The sequence below is a fragment of the Periophthalmus magnuspinnatus genome, chromosome 18 (genome assembly GCF_009829125.3).
Source record: "Periophthalmus magnuspinnatus isolate fPerMag1 chromosome 18, fPerMag1.2.pri, whole genome shotgun sequence".
In the NCBI taxonomy this organism is placed as follows: Eukaryota; Metazoa; Chordata; class Actinopteri; order Gobiiformes; family Gobiidae; genus Periophthalmus; species Periophthalmus magnuspinnatus.
Window position 1 is genome coordinate 194,470 of NC_047143.1, and position 21,280 is coordinate 215,749.

The window sequence follows — 21,280 nt, forward strand, 5'->3', positions numbered from 1 at the left end:
GGACCCCTGAACCCCCAGACCCCCGGAACCCTGAACCGGACCCCTCCAGTCCGTAAAAACAATGAACAGACCCGGTGACAAAGGGCAGCCCTGAGTCCAACATAAACATGTCTGACTCACAGAGACACAGCTCAGACCCCCCCAGAGCGCCCCCCACAGGAGACCCCCAGAGCGCCCCCCACAGGACCCCCCCAGAGCGCCCCCACAGGACCCCCCCAGAGCGCCCTCCACAGGACCCCCCCAGAGCGCCCCCCACAGGACACCCCGAGGGACACGGTCCAACGCCTTCTCCACAAAACACATGTGACTGTGGCAAACTCCCATGAGCCTCGAGGACCCGCTGGAGAGTATACAGTTCTTAAACAGAGAGACCACCCCCCCCGGTCTGAGGGACCACCCCCCCCCCCGGTCTGAGGGACCAACCCCCCCCGGTCTGAGGGACCAACCCCCCGGTCTGAGGGACCACCCCCGGTCTGAGGGACCACCCCCGGTCTGAGGGACCACCCCCCCCCCCCGGTCTGAGGGACCAACCCCCCGGTCTGAGGGACCAACCCCGGTCTGAGGGACCACCCCCGGTCTGAGGGACCACCCCCCCCCGGTCTGAGGGACCAACCCCCCGGTCTGAGGGACCACCCCCGGTCTGAGGGACCACCACCCCGGTCTGAGGGACCAACCCCGGTCTGAGGGACCACCCCCCCCCCCCGGTCTGAGGGGGACCACCCCCGGTCTGAGGGACCACCCCCCCCCCCCGGTCTGAGGGGGACCACCCCCGGTCTGAGGGACCACCCCGCGGTCTGCCAGTCCAGAGACACTGTCCCCGACCAACTGAGCACGTGGAGGTCAGGGACAGAACCTCTGGACTCTCTCTTTCTCTGTTATTCTCTCTCTCCTCTCTTTCTCTCTCTCCTCCTCTCTTTCTCTTTTATGCTCTCTCCCTCTCTTTCTCTCTCTCCTCCTCCCTTTCTCTTTTATGCTCTCTCGCTCTCTTTCTCTCTCTCCCCTTTCTCATTTATGCTCTCTCGCTCTCTTTCTCTCTCTCCTCCTCTCTTTCTCTTTCATGCTCTCTCGCTCTCTTTCTCTCTCTCCTCTCTCATTATGCTCTCTCCGCTCTCTTTCTCTTGCTCCTCCTCTCTTTCTCTTTTATGCTCTCTCGCTCTTTCTCTTTCTCCCTCCTCTTTCTCTTTTATGCTCTCTCGCTCTCTTTCTCTCTCTCCTCCTCTCTTTCTCTTTTATGCTCTCTTTCTCTCGCTCCTCTCTTTCTCTTTTATGCTCTCTCTCGCTCTTTCTCCTCCTCTCTTTCTCTTTTATGCTCTCTTTCTCTCCTCCTCTTTCTCTTTTATGCTCTCTCGCTCTCTTTCTCTCTCTCCATCCTCTCTTTCTCTTTTATGCTCTCTTTCTCTCGCTCCTCTCTTTCTCTTTTATGCTCTCTCGCTCTTTCCTCCTCCTCTCTTTCTCTTTTATGCTCTCTTTCTCTCCTCTCTTTCTCTTTTATGCTCTCTCGCTCTCTTTCTCTCTCTCCTCCTTTTATGCTCTCTTTCTCTCTTTCTCTGTTCTCTCATTTCTTGTGTCAGTTTCAGAAGCATCATTTCTCTCTCCCTCTATTCTCTCGCTCTCTCTCTGTATGCCTGACCCTCTTCTCTTCACCCCCCCTCGCTTTCCCTCCTCTCCCTCTCTCTGATCCCCTCCTCCCCTCCTCCTCTCCCCTCCTCCCCTCCTCCCTCCTCCTCCTCCTCCTCCTCCTCTTTACTCTGTGCTGTTCGGTGCAGTGGTTCAGTCGCCGGGCGGATTACAGAGGTGTGAGTTCTGTGCTCTGATTGGCTCACACTGTGTTTTCTGGGGTAGGATTGTTATTTTATTTTTACTTCTTTTATGTTAAAGTAAAAGTACTTTTACTCACTGACAGGAAATGTACTCTGACTGTAGTAGTAGTTCTAGTTGCAGTAGTTGCAGTAGTAGTAGTAGTACTAGTAGTAATAATGGGAAACTGCTGAGATTGCTAGAGGCAAAATCAGTAGTTGTGCTCTTGGGCATGACACTTCTCTACTCGTGTGGACTGTTTGTTTGTGTGTATGTTCTGTGTGTGTTGTGTGTTGTGTATGTGTTGTGTGTGGTGTCTGTGTGTGTGTCTGTGTGTGTTGTGTGTGTGTCTGTCTATGTGTTGTGTGTGTGTGGTGTGTGTGTTGTGTGTGTGTCTGTGTGTGTTGTGTGTGTGTTGTGTAGGTATTGTGTGTGTGTCGGGGGGGTGTCTGTGTGTTGTCTGTGTGTGTTGTGTGTGTGTCTGTGTGTGTTGTGTGTGTCGGGGTGTGTGTGTTGTGTGTGTGGGGTGTGTCTGTCTGTGTGTTGTGTGTGTTGTGTAGGTGTTGTGTGTGGGGTGTGTGTGTCTGTGTGTGTTGTGTAGGTGTTGTGTGTGTGTGTGTGGTGTGTGTGTTGTGGTGTGTGTCGGGGTGTGTCTGTGTGTTGTCTGTGTGTTGTCTGTGTGTGTTGTGTGTGTCTGTGTGTGTGTGTGTGTGTGGTGTGTGTCGGGGTGTGTTTGTGTGTGTTGTGTGTGTCGGGGTGTGTGTGTGTGTTGTGTGTGTCTGTGTGTTGTGTGTGTCTGTGTGTGTCTGTGTGTGGTGTGTGTTGTGTGTGTGTGTGTGTTGTGTGTGTGTTGTGTGTGTTGTCTGTGTGTTGTCTGTGTGTGTCTGTGTGTGTGTGTGTGTGATGTGTGTGTTGTGTGTGTGTTGTGTGTGTTGTCTGTGTGTTGTCTGTGTGTGTGTGGTGTGTGTGTCGGGGTGTGTGGGGGTGTGTGTGTTGTGTGTGTCGGGGTGTGTCTGTGTGTGTTGTGTGTGTGGTGTGTGTTGTGTGTGTCTGTGTGTGTTGTGTGTGTCTGTGTGTGGTGTGTGTTGTGTGTGTCTGTGTGTGTTGTGTGTGTCTGTGTGTGTGTGTCTGTGTGTGTGGTGTATGTGTCTGTGTGTGTTGTCTGTGTGTGTGTGTGGTGTGTGTGTGTCTGTGTGTTGTGTGTGTGCGTGTGGTGTGTGTGTTGTGTGTGTGTTGTGGTGTGTGTCGGGGTGTGTCTGTGTGTTGTCTGTGTGTGTGGGGGTGTGTGTGTTGTGTGTGTCTGTTGTGTGTGTCTGTGTGTGGTGTGTGTTGTGTGTGTGTTGTGTCTGTGTGTCTGTGTGTGGTGTGTGTTGTGTGTGTGTTGTGTCTGTGTGTCTGTGTGTGTTGTGTGTGTGTCTGTGTGTGTTGTCTGTGTGTCTGTGTGTGTTGTCTGTGTGTCTGTGTGTGTTGTGTGTGTCTGTGTGTCTGTGTGTGTTGTCTGTGTGTGTGTGTGTTGTGTGTGTCTGTGTGTCTGTGTGTGTTGTCTGTGTGTGTGTGTGTGTTGTGTGTGTCTGTGTGTCTGTTGTCTGTGTGTCTGTGTGTGTTGTCTGTGTGTGTGTGTGTTGTGTGTCTGTGTGTCTGTGTGTGTTGTGTGTGTCTGTGTCTGTGTGTGTGTGTGTTGTGTGTGTCTGTGTGTCTGTGTGTGTTGTGTGTGTCTGTGTGTCTGTGTGTGTGTGTGTTGTGTGTGTCTGTGTGTGTGTGTGTTGTGTGTGTCTGTGTGTCTGTGTGTGTTGTGTGTGTCTGTGTGTCTGTGTGTGTTGTGTGTGTCTGTGTGTCTGTGTGTGTGTGTGTGTCTGTGTGTCTGTGTGTGTTGTGTGTGTGTCTGTGTGTGTTGTGTGTGTGTCTGTGTGTGTTGTGTGTGTCTGTGTGTTGTGTGTGTTGTGTGTGTCTGTGTGTGTTGTGTGTGTGTCTGTGTGTGTTGTGTGTCTGTGTGTGTGTGTGTTGTGTGTGTCTGTGTGTGTTGTGTGTGTCTGTGTGTGGTGTGTGTTGTGTGTGTGGTGTATGTGTCTGTGTGTGTTGTCTGTGTGTGTGTGTTGTGTGTGTCTGTGTGTTGTCTGTGTGTGTGTGTGTTGTGTGTGTCTGTGTGTGTGTCTGTGTGTGGTGTGTGTTGTGTGTGTGTTGTGTCTGTGTGTCTGTGTGTGGTGTGTGTTGTGTGTGTGTTGTGTCTGTGTGTCTGTGTGTGTTGTGTGTGTGTCTGTGTGTGTTGTCTGTGTGTCTGTGTGTGTTGTCTGTGTGTCTGTGTGTGTTGTCTGTGTGTGTGTGTTGTGTGTGTCTGTGTGTCTGTGTGTGTTGTCTGTGTGTGTGTGTGTTGTGTGTGTCTGTGTGTCTGTTGTCTGTGTGTCTGTGTGTGTTGTCTGTGTGTGTGTGTGTTGTGTGTGTCTGTGTGTCTGTGTGTGTGTGTGTTGTGTGTGTCTGTGTGTCTGTGTGTGTTGTGTGTGTCTGTGTGTCTGTGTGTGTGTGTGTTGTGTGTGTCTGTGTGTGTTGTGTGTTGTGTGTGTCTGTGTGTCTGTGTGTGTTGTGTGTGTCTGTGTGTCTGTGTGTGTTGTGTGTGTCTGTGTGTCTGTGTGTGTTGTGTGTGTCTGTGTGTGTTGTGTGTGTGTCTGTGTGTGTTTGTGTGTGTCTGTGTGTCTGTGTGTGTTGTGTGTGTCTGTGTGTCTGTGTGTTGTGTGTTGTGTGTGTCTGTGTGTGTGTGTGTGTTGTGTGTGTCTGTGTGTCTGTGTGTGTTGTGTGTGTCTGTGTGTCTGTGTGTGTTGTGTGTGTCTGTGTGTCTGTGTGTGTTGTGTGTGTGTCTGTGTGTGTTGTGTGTGTGTCTGTGTGTGTTGTGTGTGTCTGTGTGTTGTGTGTGTTGTGGGCTGATGGTGCAGATTTACAGTTTCAGTAGTAGTTCTGTCTGACCCTGTGGTTGTTCTCTCTCTCTCCCTCTCTCTCTCTTTTCTCTCTCTTTTCTCTCTCTCTGGTGGTTTTCTCTCTCTCCCTCCCTCTCTCCCTCCCTCCCTCCCTCCCGTGGATACAGTTGCCGTAGCAACACGTGATGCAGGTTTCCATCGCGTGTAACGTTGCGGGCGGAGCCGGAGGGGGCGGGGCCAGTGGCGAGCACGTGCTAAAGGAGCGGCGCTCGGCTAACCAGGCTAACGCCGCTAATGTCGCACAAGGCAGGGCCAGGGTGGAGCCAACCAGGACCCTCGGACACGCCCACATGAACGAGGCGCCCGGGTGCCACGGCAACATGATGTACAGGTGAGAGGCCCTCACTTACCCTTACTTGTAATTGTACGACGCCCCGCCCACAAGTCTACATCACCTATGCCCCGCCCACAAGCTTACATCACCCATGCCCCGCCCACAAGCTTACATCACCCATGCCCCGCCCACAAGCTTACATCACCCATGCCCCACCCACAAGTCTACATCACCCATGCCCCGCCCACAAGTTTACATCACTCATGCCCCGCCCACAAGTCTACATCACCCATGCCCCGCCCACAAGTCTACATCACCCACGCTCCACGTGACAATCCTCCATAAATAAACAAAAACATGATACAAACTGTGCACTATGACGTGACAAACCTGGTGTGATGTGCAGTAGTTTCATTAGTGCGATGGAGTTGAGTGTGATGTGATGGTGCTAATGACCTCCTCCTCCTCCTCCTCCTCCTCCTCTCTGCTGACTCTGGTTCACACTCCATCCTCCTCGACAGACTTTCCTCCATCGGTGTCTGTGGTACTCCCCTCTCCTGGTTCCACTCCTCTCAGATCACTCTCAGTTTATTCAGCTCAAGTCCTTCACCTCACACCCCTTCCCTGTCACATCAGTGTTTCCTCAGGGTTCTGTCCTCGGTCCTCTGCTTCTCCCCCTTGGTTCCATCTTTAGAAAACACCACATTCACTTTCACTGTTACGCGGACGACACCCAGCTCTACACTTCCACCCTCCTCCCTGACAGACTGCCTCACAGAAATACAAACCTGGTTCACCTCAAACTTCCTCAAACTTAACGGCAATAAAACAGAACTCCTACTCGTCGGCACCAAATCCACCCTAAGCAAAATAAATCCTTTTTCCATATCATTGACGGCTCCTCTATCTCCCCCTCCCCTCAGGTAAAGAGTCTGGGTGTCATCCTCGACACTTTCCTTCACCTCCCATATCAACGACATCACCGGTCCACCTATTTCCACCTCAGAAACATCCACCGCCTCCGTCCCTCACTCACCCCACACACCACCGCCATCCTCATCCACAGCCTGGTCACTTCCCGTATTGATTATTGCAATTCTCTTCTGTTTGGACTCCCACAGAAATCACTCCATAAACTCCAACTGGTCCAAAACTCAGCGCCGCATCATCACACACACACCCTCCATCACCACATCACACCTGCACCAGCTCCACCGGCTCCATCACGCACCACATACACTACAAAATCACACTCCTCACATACAAAGCTCTCCACAACCTGGCCCCTCCTGTCTGACCTCATTCACATCTCCACACCCGCCCGCTCCCTCCGCTCCTCCTCTTCCCTGCACCTCACTGTCCCTCCTGCCCGTCTCGTCACTATGGGGAGCAGAGCCTTCAGCTGCTCTGGAACTCCCTCCCCCATGACCTCCGCAACACACACTCACTCCCACACTTCAAATCTAAACTCAAAACTCATGTGTTTAGAAAGGCCTTCTCACCCTGACCACTCTGACCATAACTGCTCTGTCTTTTAATCTTTGTTTTTAAATGTATTTTTAATCATTTTACATTGTTCTATTTGTATTGTGTATGTGTGTGTGTATGTGTGTGTGTGTGTGTGTGGGGGCGTGTGTGTGTAGGGGTGTGTGTGTGTGTGTGTACGGAGACCTTGAGAGCCTTGAAAGGGCCTAACAAATGTATTATTATTATTATTAAGGGGGAGGGACTTAGCACAGAGAGCAAAGGGAGGGGGAGGGACTGAATCAGTCCAGGTGGGGCTGTTGGGACGGTTGTGGTCGGGGCGGTTGTGGTCGGGGCGGTTGTGGTCGGGACGGTTGTGGTCGGGACGGTTGTGGTCGGGACGGTTGTGGTCGGGACGGTTGTGGTGGTTGTGGTTGGGGCAGTTGGGGTGGTTGTGGTCGGGGCGGTTGTGGTGGTTGTGGTCGGGACGGTTGTGGTGGTTGTGGTCGGGACGGTTGTGGTGGTTGTGGTCGGGGCGGTTGTGGTCGGGACGGTTGTGGTCGGGGCGGTTGTGGTCGGGGCGGTTGTGGTCGGGACGGTTGTGGTCGGGACGGTTGTGGTTGGGGCGGTTGTGGTTGGGGCGGTTGTGGTCGGGGCGGTTGTGGTTGTGGTCGGTTGTGGTCGGGGTGGTTGTGGTCGGGCGGTTGTGGTTGTGGTCGGGGCGGTTGTGGTCGGGGCGGTTGTGGTTGTGGTCGGGGCGGTTGTGGTCGGGGCGGTTGTGGTCGGGGCGGGTGGATTTTCACTGGTGATGAAACAGCTTCAGTTTAATTAAACCACAGCGGCTCTAATCCAATCAGAACAAAGAGCTGCAGACAGATCCTCGACCAATCAGACGACAGGACACAAAGGTCAGAGGTCAACGCACAGCTGTTACACCCACTCAGCACAGCAGCGGATTAAAAGTCCTGGTCCAGTCCCAGCTTAGACCTGGTTCAGTCCCGGGTCAGTCCCCGGTCAGTCCCCGGTCAGTCCCGGTCAGTCCCGGGTCAGTCCCCGGTCCGTCCCGGGTCAGTCCTGTTTGACCCTGCTCTGTCTCCACAGGAGTCTCGGTGTCTCGGGGCTCCGTGTGTCCTGTCTGGGTCTCGGTGAGTCTCTTTAATCTGGTTCAGATCCTGGTCTGGAACTCACTTTGGTTTGTTTCTGTTTCAGGAACCTGGGTGACGTTTGGCTCTCAGATCTCAGACGAGGTACAGGACTAGACCGGGACTAGACCGGGACTAGACCGGGACTGAACCAGGACTGAACCAGGACTAAACCAGGTCTTGTTGCAGGAGGCGGAGCAGATCTTGACTCTGGCCTATGACAGTGGAGTGAACCTGTTCGACACTGCAGAGGTGTATGCTGCAGGACGGTACGGGAGGGCATCTGACACACAGGGAGGGCATCTGACACACAGGGAGGGCATCTGACACACAGGGAGGGCATCTGAGACACAGGGAGGGCATCTGACACAGTTTTTTGCTCTAGGGCAGAGACCACGCTGGGATCCATCCTGAAGAAGAAGTCCTGGAGGTGAGGTCACTAGACCAGGACTAAACCAGGACTAAACCAGGACTAAACCAGGACTAAACCAGGACTAGACCAGGACTAGACCAGGACTAAACCAGGACTAAACCAGGACTAAACCAGGACTGAACCAGGACTAAACCAGGACTAAACCAGGACTAGACCAGGACTAGACCAGGACTAAACCAGGACTAAACCAGGACTGAACCAGGACTAAACCAGGACTAAACCAGGACTAGACCAGGACTAGACCAGGACTAGACCAGGACTAAACCAGGACTAGACCAGGACTAGACCAGGACTAGACCAGGACTAAACCAGGACTAGACCAGGACTAAACCAGGACTAAACCAGGACTAAACCAGGACTAGACCAGGACTAGACCAGGACTAGACCAGGACTAAACCAGGACTAAACCGGGACTAAACCAGGACTAGACCAGGACTAAACCAGGACTAAACCAGGACTAGACCAGGACTAGACCAGGACTAGACCAGGTCTTTACATGTCCTAATGTTCCTCTGGTCTTTGCAGCAGGTCCAGCTTCGTGGTCACGACCAAGATCTACTGGGGCGGACAGTGAGTACAGCCCCCCCTGGTGCACCAGACAAGTACTGCACCTGTGGCAGAGTGGTTAGCTCGTGGCAGAGTGGTTAGCTCGTGGCAGAGTGGTTAGCTCGTGGTACATGTGGCAGAGTGGTTAGCTCGTGGCAGAGTGGTTAGCTCGTGGCAGAGTGGTTAGCTCGTGGCAGAGTGGTTAGCTCGTGGTACATGTGGCAGAGTGGTTAGCTCGTGGCAGAGTGGTTAGCTCGTGGCAGAGTGGTTAGCTCGTGGCAGAGTGGTTAGCTCGTGGCAGAGTGGTTAGAGTGGAACTGTGACGACTGAGTATGACGGAGGCCCTTGAGACGGAGGGAGGCCGGTCACAGTGATGTGTGACCAAGGGCGTTTGAGAGCAGGCAGTGGCTGGAGCAGGACGGAGGACAGTGAGTGCGAGGCTCCGCCCCTGACACAAACCTGACAGGTCAGAACACAGGCTCTGGTGTCTCTGTCGACGCTCAACCACCAGAAGAAGCGTTTCAGCGAGGACAGACTTCAGCTGACCCCAGGAGGCGAATCAGGAGCAACAGTACTTTAGAGCGGGCGGCATCTGGGACAAAAAGGGACATGGAGGGGCAGATAGTAGAGGGCGGGGTCGTGTGCTGACGTCTTACAGTGGGTCGTAGGTCGTGGGGTCAGAGGTGGAGGTGCAGATTAGTTCCAAGGAGCAGGATCTGGTGAAAAATGAGACAAAAAAAACAGCTAAGGACTGAAAACATGAAAACTAGACTGAGCCAAACGACTGGACCACGGGAGACACAGGGGGGACACACGGGGACATAGGGGGGACATATGGAGGACACACAGGGGACGATCTGGGGACGAGTGTCAGATCCTCGGGCCCTTCGTGCTCCACAGGTGCAGGGTGATTGCTCATGAGCTGCAGGTGAGTAGAAGGGAGGGGGAGGGACAGACTGAGATCCTGAGTGTGCACCTGTGGCAGAGTGGTTAGCCTTTGTTAAACACAGGTCTGTTTGTTTCAGAGCTGAGACGGAGAGAGGACTGTCCCGCAAACATATTATTGAAGGTAAAATCCTGGTTTAGTCCTGGTTTAGTCCTGGTTTAGTCCTGATTTAGTCCTGGTTTAGCCCTGATTTAATCCTGGTTTAGTCCTGGTTTACTCCTGGTTTAGTTCTGATTCTGGTTTAGTCCTGGTTTAGTCCTGGTTTAGTCCTGGTTTAGACCTGGTTTAGTCCTGGTTTAGTCCTGGTTTAGTCCTGGTTTAGTCCTGGTTTAGTCCTGGTTTAGTTCTGATTCTGGTTTAGTCCTGGTTTAGTCCTGGTTTAGTCCTGGTTTAGTCCTGGTTCAGTCCTGGTTTAGTCCTGGTTTAGTCCTGGTTTAATCCTGGTTTAGACCTGGTTTAGTCCTAGTTTAATCCTGGTTTACTCCTGGTTTAGTTCTGATTCTGGTTTAGTCCTAGTTTAGTCCTGGTTTAGTCCTGGTTTAGTCCTGGTTTAGTCTTGGTTTAGTCCTGGTTTAATCCTGGTTTAATCCTGGTTTAGTCCTGGTTTAGACCTGGTTTACTCCTGGTTTAGGTCTGATTCTGGTTTAGTCCTGGTTTAGTCCTGGTTTAGTCCTGGTTTAGTCCTGGTTTAGTCCTGGTTTAGACCTGGTTTACTCCTGGTTTAGGTCTGATTCTGGTTTAGTCCTGGTTTAGTCCTGGTTTAGTCCTGGTTTAGTCCTGGTTCAGTCCTGGTTCTTGTGTGTTGCAGGTCTCAAGAGCTCCCTCTGCAGGTTACAGTTGGATTACGTGGACATTGTTTTTGCAAATCGCAGTGACATCAGTGCTCCCATGGAAGGTCTCCTCTTTATTTACTCTTCATCTCCTCCTCCTCCCCTCCTCCTCCTCCTCGTCTTCTTGCGACCGCGGGGTACACGCCACCGCGGAGATCCTGCCTTTCATTCCCCATTACATCACACCTCCCCCCAAAATCAGCGACTGAGTAATACTACTCCATTCATTCCAATGAGACCATTTATGATATTGTCACGCCTGAATGGTTGGAAATAGAGGTATGTCTTCATTGGCTTTTTTCTTCAGTATGATGAGAGGAATATGTGTACCAAATTTCAATGGTCTATGACAGAGTAAATATTTTTCATCCTTGTAGACCAAAACCTATGTATTTCAATGAGAAATGTCAGACGTTGGCATGGCAACACCTTTAAAAATAGAGGTATGGTGCCATTGACTTTTTTGTTCAGTATCGGAATAGGAATGTCCATGGCAAATTTCAAATGTTTGTGACAAAGTAATTTTTTTTTCGTGCTATTTAAAAATTTCAAGGGGGCGCTGTGGAGCAATGTAATATTTGATATGTGTAAATTGCATATCTATGCACTCAGATCAAGATTTTGAACAAAATGTATATTAATGCCGGAAAATAGGAAACTGCATGTTTGAGCTACGGGACATTTAAAACTTCAAAAAATGCCTTTTTTCTTTGCAGGCTGGCCACACCCACATTTTATAATTTAGAAAATTCCAAAAGAGTTCCCTATAATCCCAGATGGGTCTAGTAAATTGTGACCATTTTGCAAGTTTCTTGAATGAAAATCCACGGCATAATGGCCGACTTCCTGTAGGGTTTAGGGTGGGCTCATAATAAAAAATTTTAATAATAATAGTAATGGAAACGCATTTTCCACCCATTATTTTTCTCCTAAACCGTAACAGCTACAGTCATGTGACTTTCTCACATTGTGCCCCATCACAAATAAGGCCCCTGTGATTTGTTTCACACGTCCACGACAAATCGATTGTCTTCTACAAATTTTTGAAAATGAAATTTGAAGAGGGCGCTAGAGAGCCATTTTGTGAGAGAGTGCCTTGATTTGCATATCATTGCGTTCAGCTCACAAATGTGCATAAACGCTGTATTAGCGTTTTCCCAACAAAAAATGTGTGAAAGAGAAATATTTTATTGAAATTTTCCAAAAATTGCGATTTTGTTGAAAATTCACCCTGACCACACCCAAAGTCATAATCAAAATGTAATTGTTAATCTTTAATCACACATGGGTTTAGAGGGATTTGGCCAAATTTGAAGTGTTTGTGATTAAAACTGTGTGAGAAAATTTCCTGAATGCGAGGGTGTGCACTTTTGTCGTTCCCGGGTTTGATCCAATATGGCCGACTTCCTGTACATTTTAGGGCAGGGCCATAATATCATTTTTGTCATGTCCCAATATGTTCTATTTTTTTATGTGAGTTTCAGATTTTTACGTCGACTTTTTTCCGAGTCGGGCTCCCATTGGCCCCATGAAAATCAAAGTTTGAGGGGGCGCTGTGGAGCAATATAAAGTCTGACCTGTGTAAATTGTATATCTATGTGTTCAGATCAACATTTTGTATAAAAAAGTATATTCATGCCGGGACGTAGGACACTAACTGTGTGAGTTACATGCAATTTAAAACTGTACAAAATTGCTTTTTTTTTTGCAGGCTGGCCACACCCACATTTTATTACTTAGAAAATTCCAAAAGAGTTGCTTATAATCCCACATGGGTGTAGTTCATTTTGACCAATTTTCATCTTTCTCGAATGAAAATTCGAGGCGTAAAAAATCCAAATGTGAGAGGTAAAATTTTTGAAAAATGGGGTTCCGCCCATAATGGCCGACTTCCTGTAGGGTTTAGGGTGGGGTCATAATATAATTTTTTTCTTGTCTTGACATGTTCTATGTTTGTACCAAATTTCATTTGTCTACGATGAAAAAGGTCTCTCATTGCCGTAATGTATTTCAAATTTTGAGGTGGCGCTATTGAGTCATTTTGATACGTAAATTTTTTTGAACATCAAAACACAACATTTTTTGCTAATCTTGAATTTTAGCCCATAGTTTGATGAGTGTAGAGCATCTATTTAGTCTACAACAAAGTGCAGTACTCTGAACCCCATTCATTTCAATGGAACATTTATTATGTTACCACGGCAACATAGTTGAAAATAGAGGTATGTTCTCATTGGCTTTTTTGTTCAGTATGATGAGAGGAATGTGGGTGTGCACTTTTGTCGTTCCCGGGTTTGATCCAATATGGCCGACGTCCTGTACATTTTAGGGCGGGGCCATAATATCATTTTTGTCATGTCCCGACATGTACTATTTTTTGATGTGAGTTTCGGATTTTTACGTCGACTTTTTTCCGAGTCGGGCTCCCATTGGCCCCATGAAAATCAAAGTTTGAGGTGGCGCTACCGAGTCGTCTTTCGTTATTTTTTCTCGGGGTCTTTTGTGACAATTAGAGCTCGTCGAGTTCTAATTTTTGACACCACTCACTGCCATGTCGGGGCGTGTTTACTACTTGATTTTTGCCATTTTCCGGGTTTCGGACGCGGTTTTAATGAGTCCCTCGCCGGGACGGAGTCCCAGGCTCGGGCCTAATAATAATAATGTCTTACACTTGTACTGCTCATCACAGTCAAAGCCTCCACACTAGACTCATTATTCATTCATTTCACTTGGTGATGGTCAGATACTATTGTAGCCACAGCTGCTCTGGGGCAGACTGACAGAAGCGAGGCTGCCAATCTGCACCATCGGCCCCTCCGACCACCACCTATCATTCACACACACACCACTTTCATACTAGGCAATGTGGGTGAAGTGTCTTGCCTAAGGACACAATGACAGAACTTGGTCCGAGCGGGACTCGATCCTCAGACCTTCGGGTTGGGACCAACACTCAACCACTGAGCCACTGTCGCCTTATCTCCTCCTCTTCCTCCTCTCGTCCTCTTTCTCCTCCTTCTCCTCATCTCCTCCTCCTCCTCTTTTCAAACCACTCTTCCTCACACATAAAGTGTCAGGAAGTGTGTGTTAGCATGCTGTCTCTGTGAGTTGTGTAAAGTGCATAGAAACTCAACTCACCCCCTGCGACACGCCCCCTGCGACACGCCCCCTGCGACACGCCCCCTGCGACACGCCCCCTGCGACACGCCCCCTGTGACACGCCCCATGCGACACGCCCACTGTGACACAGGTTTAGTGTGGAGATGAATTCCTTCCCCAGTGCACTCCTCCCCTGGTGTTCTCCTCCTGAGCTGTTCTCCTCCTGAGCTGTTCTCCTCCTGAGCTGTTCTCCTCCTGAGCTGTTCTCCTTCTGAGCTGCTCTCCTCCTGAGCTGTTCTCCTCCTGAGCTGTTCTCCTCCTGAGCTGTTCTCCTCCTGAGCTGCTCTCCTTCTGAGCTGCTCTCCTTCTGAGCTGCTCTCCTTCTGAGCTGCTCTCCTTCTGAGCTGCTCTCCTTCTGAGCTGCTCTCCTCCTGAGCTGCTCTCCTCCTGAGCTGCTCTCCTCCTGAGCTGTTCTCCTGTGGTGCACTCCTTCTGAAGTGCACTCCTCCTGACCCTCAGTGTGTGAACATGTGTGAATCTTATTAAAAAGATCCACACAAATCCCATAAATAACAGTGTGAAAGTCTGAACAGTGAATCACCAAACTCCTCCTCCCCAGAGGAGGAGACGCAGGAGAGTCTAACCCACAAACAACCACAGTCTCACCTGGAGCCCCTCACCTGTTTGTGACTTTGCCTCTGTGCAGTACTCAGGGCTCAGTGGAGGAGGTGCAGGAGGAGGTCTCACATGTTCTCTCTTTCAGAGGTGGTGAGGAGGTGCAGGAGGAGGTCTCACATGTTCTCTCTTTCAGAGGTGTTGAGGAGGTGTAGGAGGAGGTCTCACATGTCCTCTCTTTCAGAGGTGTTGAGGAGGTGCAGGAGGAGGTGCAGGAGGAGGTCTCACATGTTCTCTCTTTCAGAGGTGCAGGAGGAGGTCTCACATGTTCTCTCTTTCAGAGGTGGTGAGGAGGTGCAGGAGGAGGTCTCACCTGTTCTCTCTTTCAGAGGTGGTGAGGAGGTGCAGGAGGAGGTGCAGGAGGAGGTCTCACCTGTTCTCTCTTTCAGAGGTGGTGAGGAGGTGCAGGAGGAGGTGCAGGAGGAGGTCTCACCTGTTCTCTCTTTCAGAGGTGGTGAGGAGGTGCAGGAGGAGGTCTCACATGTTCTCTCTTTCAGAGGTGGTGAGGAGGTGCAGGAGGAGGTCTCACATGTTCTCTCTTTCAGAGGTGGTGAGGAGGTGCAGGAGGAGGTCTCACATGTTCTCTCTTTCAGAGGTGGTGAGGAGGTGCAGGAGGAGGTCTCACATGTTCTCTCTTTCAGAGGTGGTGAGGAGGTGCAGGAGGAGGTCTCACATGTTCTCTCTTTCAGAGGTGTTGAGGAGGTGTAGGAGGAGGTCTCACATGTCCTCTCTTTCAGAGGTGTTGAGGAGGTGCAGGAGGAGGTGCAGGAGGAGGTCTCACATGTTCTCTCTTTCAGAGGTGCAGGAGGAGGTCTCACATGTTCTCTCTTTCAGAGGTGGTGAGGAGGTGCAGGAGGAGGTCTCACCTGTTCTCTCTTTCAGAGGTGGTGAGGAGGTGCAGGAGGAGGTGCAGGAGGAGGTCTCACCTGTTCTCTCTTTCAGAGGTGGTGAGGAGGTGCAGGAGGAGGTGCAGGAGGAGGTCTCACCTGTTCTCTCTTTCAGAGGTGGTGAGGAGGTGCAGGAGGAGGTCTCACATGTTCTCTCTTTCAGAGGTGGTGAGGAGGTGCAGGAGGAGGTCTCACATGTTCTCTCTTTCAGAGGTGGTGAGGAGGTGCAGGAGGAGGTCTCACATGTTCTCTCTTTCAGAGGTGGTGAGGAGGTGCAGGAGGAGGTCTCACATGTTCTCTCTTTCAGAGGTGGTGAGGAGGTGCAGGAGGAGGTCTCACATGTTCTCTCTTTCAGAGGTGTTGAGGAGGTGCAGGAGGAGGTGCAGGAGGAGGTCTCACATGTTCTCTCTTTCAGAGGTGGTGAGGAGGTGCAGGAGGAGGTGCAGGAGGAGGTCTCACATGTTCTCTCTTTCAGAGGTGGTGAGGAGGTGCAGGAGGAGGTGCAGGAGGAGGTCTCACATGTTCTCTCTTTCAGAGGTGGTGAGGAGGTGCAGGAGGAGGTGCAGGAGGAGGTCTCACATGTTCTCTCTTTCAGAGGTGGTGAGGAGGTGCAGGAGGAGGTGCAGGAGGAGGTCTCACATGTTCTCTCTTTCAGAGGTGGTGAGGAGGTGCAGGAGGAGGTGCAGGAGGAGGTCTCACATGTTCTCTCTTTCAGAGGTGGTGAGGAGGTGCAGGAGGAGGTGCAGGAGGAGGTCTCACATGTTCTCTCTTTCAGAGGTGGTGAGGAGGTGCAGGAGGAGGTGCAGGAGGAGGTCTCACATGTTCTCTCTTTCAGAGGTGGTGAGGAGGTGCAGGAGGAGGTGCAGGAGGAGGTCTCACATGTTCTCTCTTTCAGAGGTGGTGAGGAGGTGCAGGAGGAGGTGCAGGAGGAGGTCTCACATGTTCTCTCTTTCAGAGGTGGTGAGGAGGTGCAGGAGGAGGTGCAGGAGGAGGTGCAGGAGGAGGTCTCACATGTTCTCTCTTTCAGAGGTGGTGAGGGCCATGAGTTTCCTGGTGGACCAGGGTCTGGCTTTACACTGGGGCACGTCTCACTGGAGCTCAGCAGAGATCATGGTGAGAGGAGGAGGTTCAACTCCCACTGCTCCTGCCGCTGTGGTTATCCTGTGCTCCTCCTGCACCTCTCTCCTCCTCCTCCTCCTCTCTCCTCGTGTCTCCTCCCTCTCTCCAGGAGGTTGTGGGTTCGACTCCTCCTGTCTCCTCCCTCTCACCAGGAGGTTGTGGGTTTCGACTCCTCCTCTCTCCTCGTGTCTCCTCCCTCTCTCCAGGAGGTTGTGGGTTCGACTCCTCCTGTCTCCTCCCTCTCTCCATGAGGTTGTGGGTTCGACTCCTCCTGTCTCCTCCCTCTCTCCAGGAGGTTGTGGGTTCGACTCCTCCTCTCTCCTCGTGTCTCCTCCTGTCTCCTCCCTCTCTCCAGGAGGTTGTGGGTTCGACTCCTCCTCTCTCCTCGTGTCTCCTCCTGTCTCCTCCCTCTCTCCAGGAGGTTGTGGGTTGGACTCCTGCTCTCGGTGCTGTGTTGCTGATGCAGTGCTCCTGTTGTCCTGTAGGAGGCGTACTCGGTGGCGAGGCAGTTTAACCTGGATGCCCCGGTCTGTGAACAGTCTGAGTATCACTATTTCCACCGAGACAAAGTGGAACTGCAGCTGCCGGAGCTTTACCACAAGATCGGTAAAGTAACTCTAAAGCCTCACTGTGGAACTTTACTGCATGTTTCTATGGAAGTGTAACCCTCTAAAGCCTCACTGCGGAACTTTACTGCATGTTTCTATGGAAGTGTAACCCTCTAAAGCCTCACTGTGGAACTTTACTGCATGTTTCTATGGAAGTGTAACCCTCTAAAGCCTCACTGCGGAACTTTACTGCATGTTTCTATGGAAGTGTAACCCTCTAAAGCCTCACTGCGGAACTTTACTGCATGTTTCTATGGAGGTGTAACCCTCTAAAGCTGCACTGCGGCACTTTTTCCTAATTCAGTCCTGGTTTAGACCTGGTTTAGTCAGAGGCCTGTTCTCAGGTGTGGGCGTGGTCACGTGGTCTCTTGTTCTCAGGTGTGGGCGTGGTCTCTTGTTCTCAGGTGTGGGCGTGGTCTCTTGTTCTCAGGTGTGGGCGTGGTCTCTTGTTCTCAGGTGTGGGCGTGGTCTCTTGTTCTCAGGTGTGGGCGTGGTCTCTTGTTCTCAGGTGTGGGCGTGGTCACGTGGTCTCCTCTGGCGTCTGGACTCATCACAGGAAAATACAACCACGGCGTCCCCCAGAGGTCGAGAGCCACAGTGCAGGTCAGACCCTCCAGATGCCCTCCCAGTGTGTCAGATGCCCTCCTGACTCTGAGGTTGTGCGTTCCATCCTGACTCTGGTGTGTTGTGCGTTCCATCCTGACTCTGGTGTGTTGTGCGTTCCATCCTGACTCTGAGGTTGTGCGTTCCATCCTGACTCTGGTGTGTTGTGCGTTCCATCCTGACTCTGAGTGTTGTGCGTTCCATCCTGACTCTGAGGTTGTGCGTTCCATCCTGACTCTGAGGTTGTGCGTTCCATCCTGACTCTGAGTGTTGTGCGTTCCATCCTGACTCTGAGGTTGTGCGTTCCATCCTGACTCTGAGGTTGTGCGTTCCATCCTGACTCTGGTGTGTTGTCAGGGTTACTCGTGGCTGAGGGAGCGCCTCTGCAGTGATGAGGGGGAAGAAGCAGCTCAGTAAGGTCCAAGAGCTCCACCAGGTGGCTGAGAGCTTGAACTGCACCCCCGCCCAGCTCGCCATCGGTAACACCTGCTCCTGTCTGCTCCTCTCTGCTCCTGTCTGCTCCTCTGCTCCTGTCTGCTCCTCTGTGCTCCTGTCTGCTCCTCTCTGCTCCTCTCTGCTCCTGTCTGCTCCTCATCTGCTCTGTACTGCTCCTCTCTGCTCCTCGTCTCTGCTCGCCTGTGCTCTGTCTGCTCCACCTCTTATCTCTTAGCTCCACCTCTTATCTCTTAGCTCCACCTCTTATCTCTTAGCTCCACCTCTTATCTCTTAGCTCCACCTCTTATCTCTTAACTTCGCCTCTTAGTAGGACTTTCCTGCGTCAGGACCTTTGTGTTCCTTTTGTGAGTTTTTACAGCACAAACCTGTTTTTTACAAACGTGTCTCAGGGAGTACCTCAAAGCTTCAGCTCCAGATGAAGCTCATCGAGGTTGGAGCAGGTACAGGGACGATCTGCATTTCCATATTTGGAAATCAGACCATGAGTGTCATAGCAACCAAACAGCCAATCAGGAGCGAGGCTGTTGAAGGTAATGGCCCCTCCCACCCACACCACTGGTTTATTAGGGAGCGGACGCTTAGCAACACTGTCAATCAAACCTGTTGCTAACGCTAACAGGAGCGAATAGTGAAATAAAAAGCCCAGGATCATGTAGAGGGTTAATACGAACATTTAAGACCAGAATGAGTCTGACACAGGGACAGACACAGGGGGCACTGTTTATACACAGAACTGCACAAAGTCCCCTTCTTGAAGCCCCTTCCACTGTGGTCGAGGGGTTTGAGCCTGGATGATCCTGGGAGCCATGTTATCGGGGGCTTTGTGCCCCTGGTGGGGTCACCCATAGCAAACAGGTCCTGGGGGACGGGTCAGACTTAGGGGGTTCAGAATCCCCTCATGATGAGGATTAAAACAAGGAATGTTATGTCGCCTGGTTTGGCTTTACCGGAGCCCCACCCTGGAGCCGGCCCGGGGTGTGTGCTCGAAGGAGCGACGTGGGGCCGTCCTCCTGTGGACCCTCCACCTACGAAAGATCCATGAGGGGCCGGTGCAGAGAGATCAGCCTAGACTCACCTCACTGCAGGTCCATGATCGACTTTGTTGTCGTCCTCCGGCCGTGTGTCTTGGACACTCGGTGAAGAGAGGGGCAGAGCTGTAGAGCACCACCTGGTGGTGAGTTGGATCCACTGGTGGAGGAGGAAGGACAGACCTGACAGGCCCAAGTGTATCGTGAGCCGGGAACGTCTGGCAGAGCCTTCTGTCAGGGGGATCTTCAACTCACACCTCCAGGAGAACTTCTCCCTGATCCCGGGGGAGGCTGGGGACATGGACTCCGAGTGGGCCATGTTCTCCACCTCTATTGATGATGCACCTGCTCGTAGCTGTGGTCATAAGGTCTGTGGTGTTTGTCACGGCAGCAGCTCCTGAACCCGGTGGACACCGGGAGTTAGGGATTACGTCAGGCTGAAGGAGTCCTATCGAGCCTTGTTGGCTCGTGGGACTCCTGAGGCAGCTGATGAGTACTGGTGGGCCAAGTGTGCTGCGGCTCGTGCAGTTGCAGAGGCAAACCTTGGGGTTGGGAGGAGTTCGGGGAGGCCATGGAGGAGGCCTCAAACAGATTCTGGCAAACCGTCCGATGCCTCAGGAGGGTGAAGCAGTGCTTCACCAACACTGTTTACAGTGCGGGTGGAGCTGCTGACCTCGACTGGGGATGTTGAAGGAATACTTTGAGGATCTCCTTAATCCCACTGTCACGTCTTCCGAGGAGGAAGCTGAGGCTGGATACCCAGAGGCGGACTCGTCCATCACCCTGGCTGAAGTCACTGAGGTCGTTGGTAAACTCCTCGGTGGCTCAGTGGTGGACGAGATCGGTCCTGAGTACCTCAAGTCTCTGGATGTTGTGGGTCTTGGTTGACATGTCTCTGTAACATCGTGTGGCGTCGGGGACAGTGTCTCTGGACCAGCAGACCGGGGTGGTCCCTCTGTGTAAGAAGGGACCTGAGGCTGTGTCCACACTCAGTCGTCCTGGTGAGGTCTATTCCAGGGACTGGAGAGGAGAATCCTAACCCTACATACCTGTACTTGTACCTGTACCTGTACCTGTACTTGTACTTGTACCTGTACTTGTACTTGTACCTGTACTTGTACTTGTACTTGTACCTGTACTTGTACCTGTACTTGTACTTGTACTTGTACTTTCAGCCTGGTGTTTACGCTCTGGGGGCGTGTCCTCGGTTCTTCTGGGCGTGTCCAACGTAGAACAGCTACAGGAGAATCTGGGCTCCATCAAGGTCAGACCTCCCCCTCCCCAGACACCTCCACAGACACCTCCTCCAGACACCTCCCCCTCCCCAGACACCTCTTCCAGACACCTCCCCCTCCCCAGACACCTCCACAGATACCTCCTCCAGACACCTCCCCCTCCCCAGACACCTCTTCCAGACACACATCCTGCAGGTCTCATGATCATGTTCTCTCTCCTCGATGAATCTGTTCTTTCTCTCTGACTCTTTCTTCTCGTCCTCCACAGGTTCTCTCTCTTCTCGGTGACTCTTTTCTTTCTCTCTTTTCTTTCTCTCTTTTCTTTCTCTCTGACTCTTTCTTCTCGTCCTCCACAGGTTCTCTCTCTCCTTGATGAATCTGTTCTTTCTCAGATCGACCGTCTCCTTGGAAACAAGCCTGAGGTGAAGAGGCGGGGCCAGCCGCGCCCCTGAGCGTCCAATCAGAAGAGAGACATTTATTTACCTGTTTGTTATTTACATTCCTCTATGAAACAAATGTAAACAAATGTAAACACGTAACCATGGAAATAAACTATAAAAATGAAACTTTTAAACTGAGTCTATTTTAAAACTTCTACATCACAACAGAGGGAGCAGAAAACAGAGGGAGCAGCGGGAGCAGGACACAGAGGGAGCAGGACACAGAGGGAGCAGAGGGAGCAGGACACAAACGATGTTTTACACAGGTGAATTATACTGAAAGTGAACTGTGGATCCAACTGAACCAGAGGTCAGAGGTCAGAGACTGAGAGACTGATGACCACCAAAGGTCAACTGTTTAAGAAAAGAGCAGATCTGATGAGGAGTACCAACATGGAGCGCCTCAGTTTTACTCCTGTTTATCTGAAGCTGCTGTTCACCTTCACCTCCTCGGGGCAGTGAGTCGTGACGGAGCTGCAGACGCTTGGGGCAGTTCTGACCTACATCTGCGTCTCATCGGCCGAACAGTGGAAGGACAAACCATGTGTAACCCGCTCATTCCCCTCCGCTGTGTCTCAAATCTCACACGCCGCTCACAAGACTCACGGCCAATCAGCGTCCCATATTAGCTCCACACACCTGGCAGGCGCGAGGAGCACGCGACGTCTGTAGAGTTTTAAAGTTGCCATTTACGTTCATTTTGTCTCCAACTTCATCAAACTGAATCTTCAA

At 51.5% G+C, this 21,280-nt stretch overlaps 1 protein-coding gene across 1 annotated transcript; it reads left to right on the forward strand.

Annotated features, from left to right (window-relative positions):
- The first annotated feature begins 4,888 nt into the window (after positions 1-4,888).
- Positions 4,889-20,573, forward strand: LOC117386615 (voltage-gated potassium channel subunit beta-2-like). The gene is given in 15 exon segments (XM_055229205.1): positions 4,889-5,094; positions 6,808-7,292; positions 7,711-7,748; positions 7,833-7,912; positions 8,029-8,073; positions 8,602-8,646; positions 9,648-9,691; positions 10,377-10,463; positions 16,087-16,172; positions 16,664-16,784; positions 17,295-17,389; positions 17,747-17,785; positions 17,787-17,868; positions 20,049-20,137; positions 20,465-20,573. Coding segments are annotated over 15 exon segments (1,638 nt in total). The 3' UTR covers positions 20,561-20,573.
- Positions 20,574-21,280: the final 707 nt, after the last annotated feature.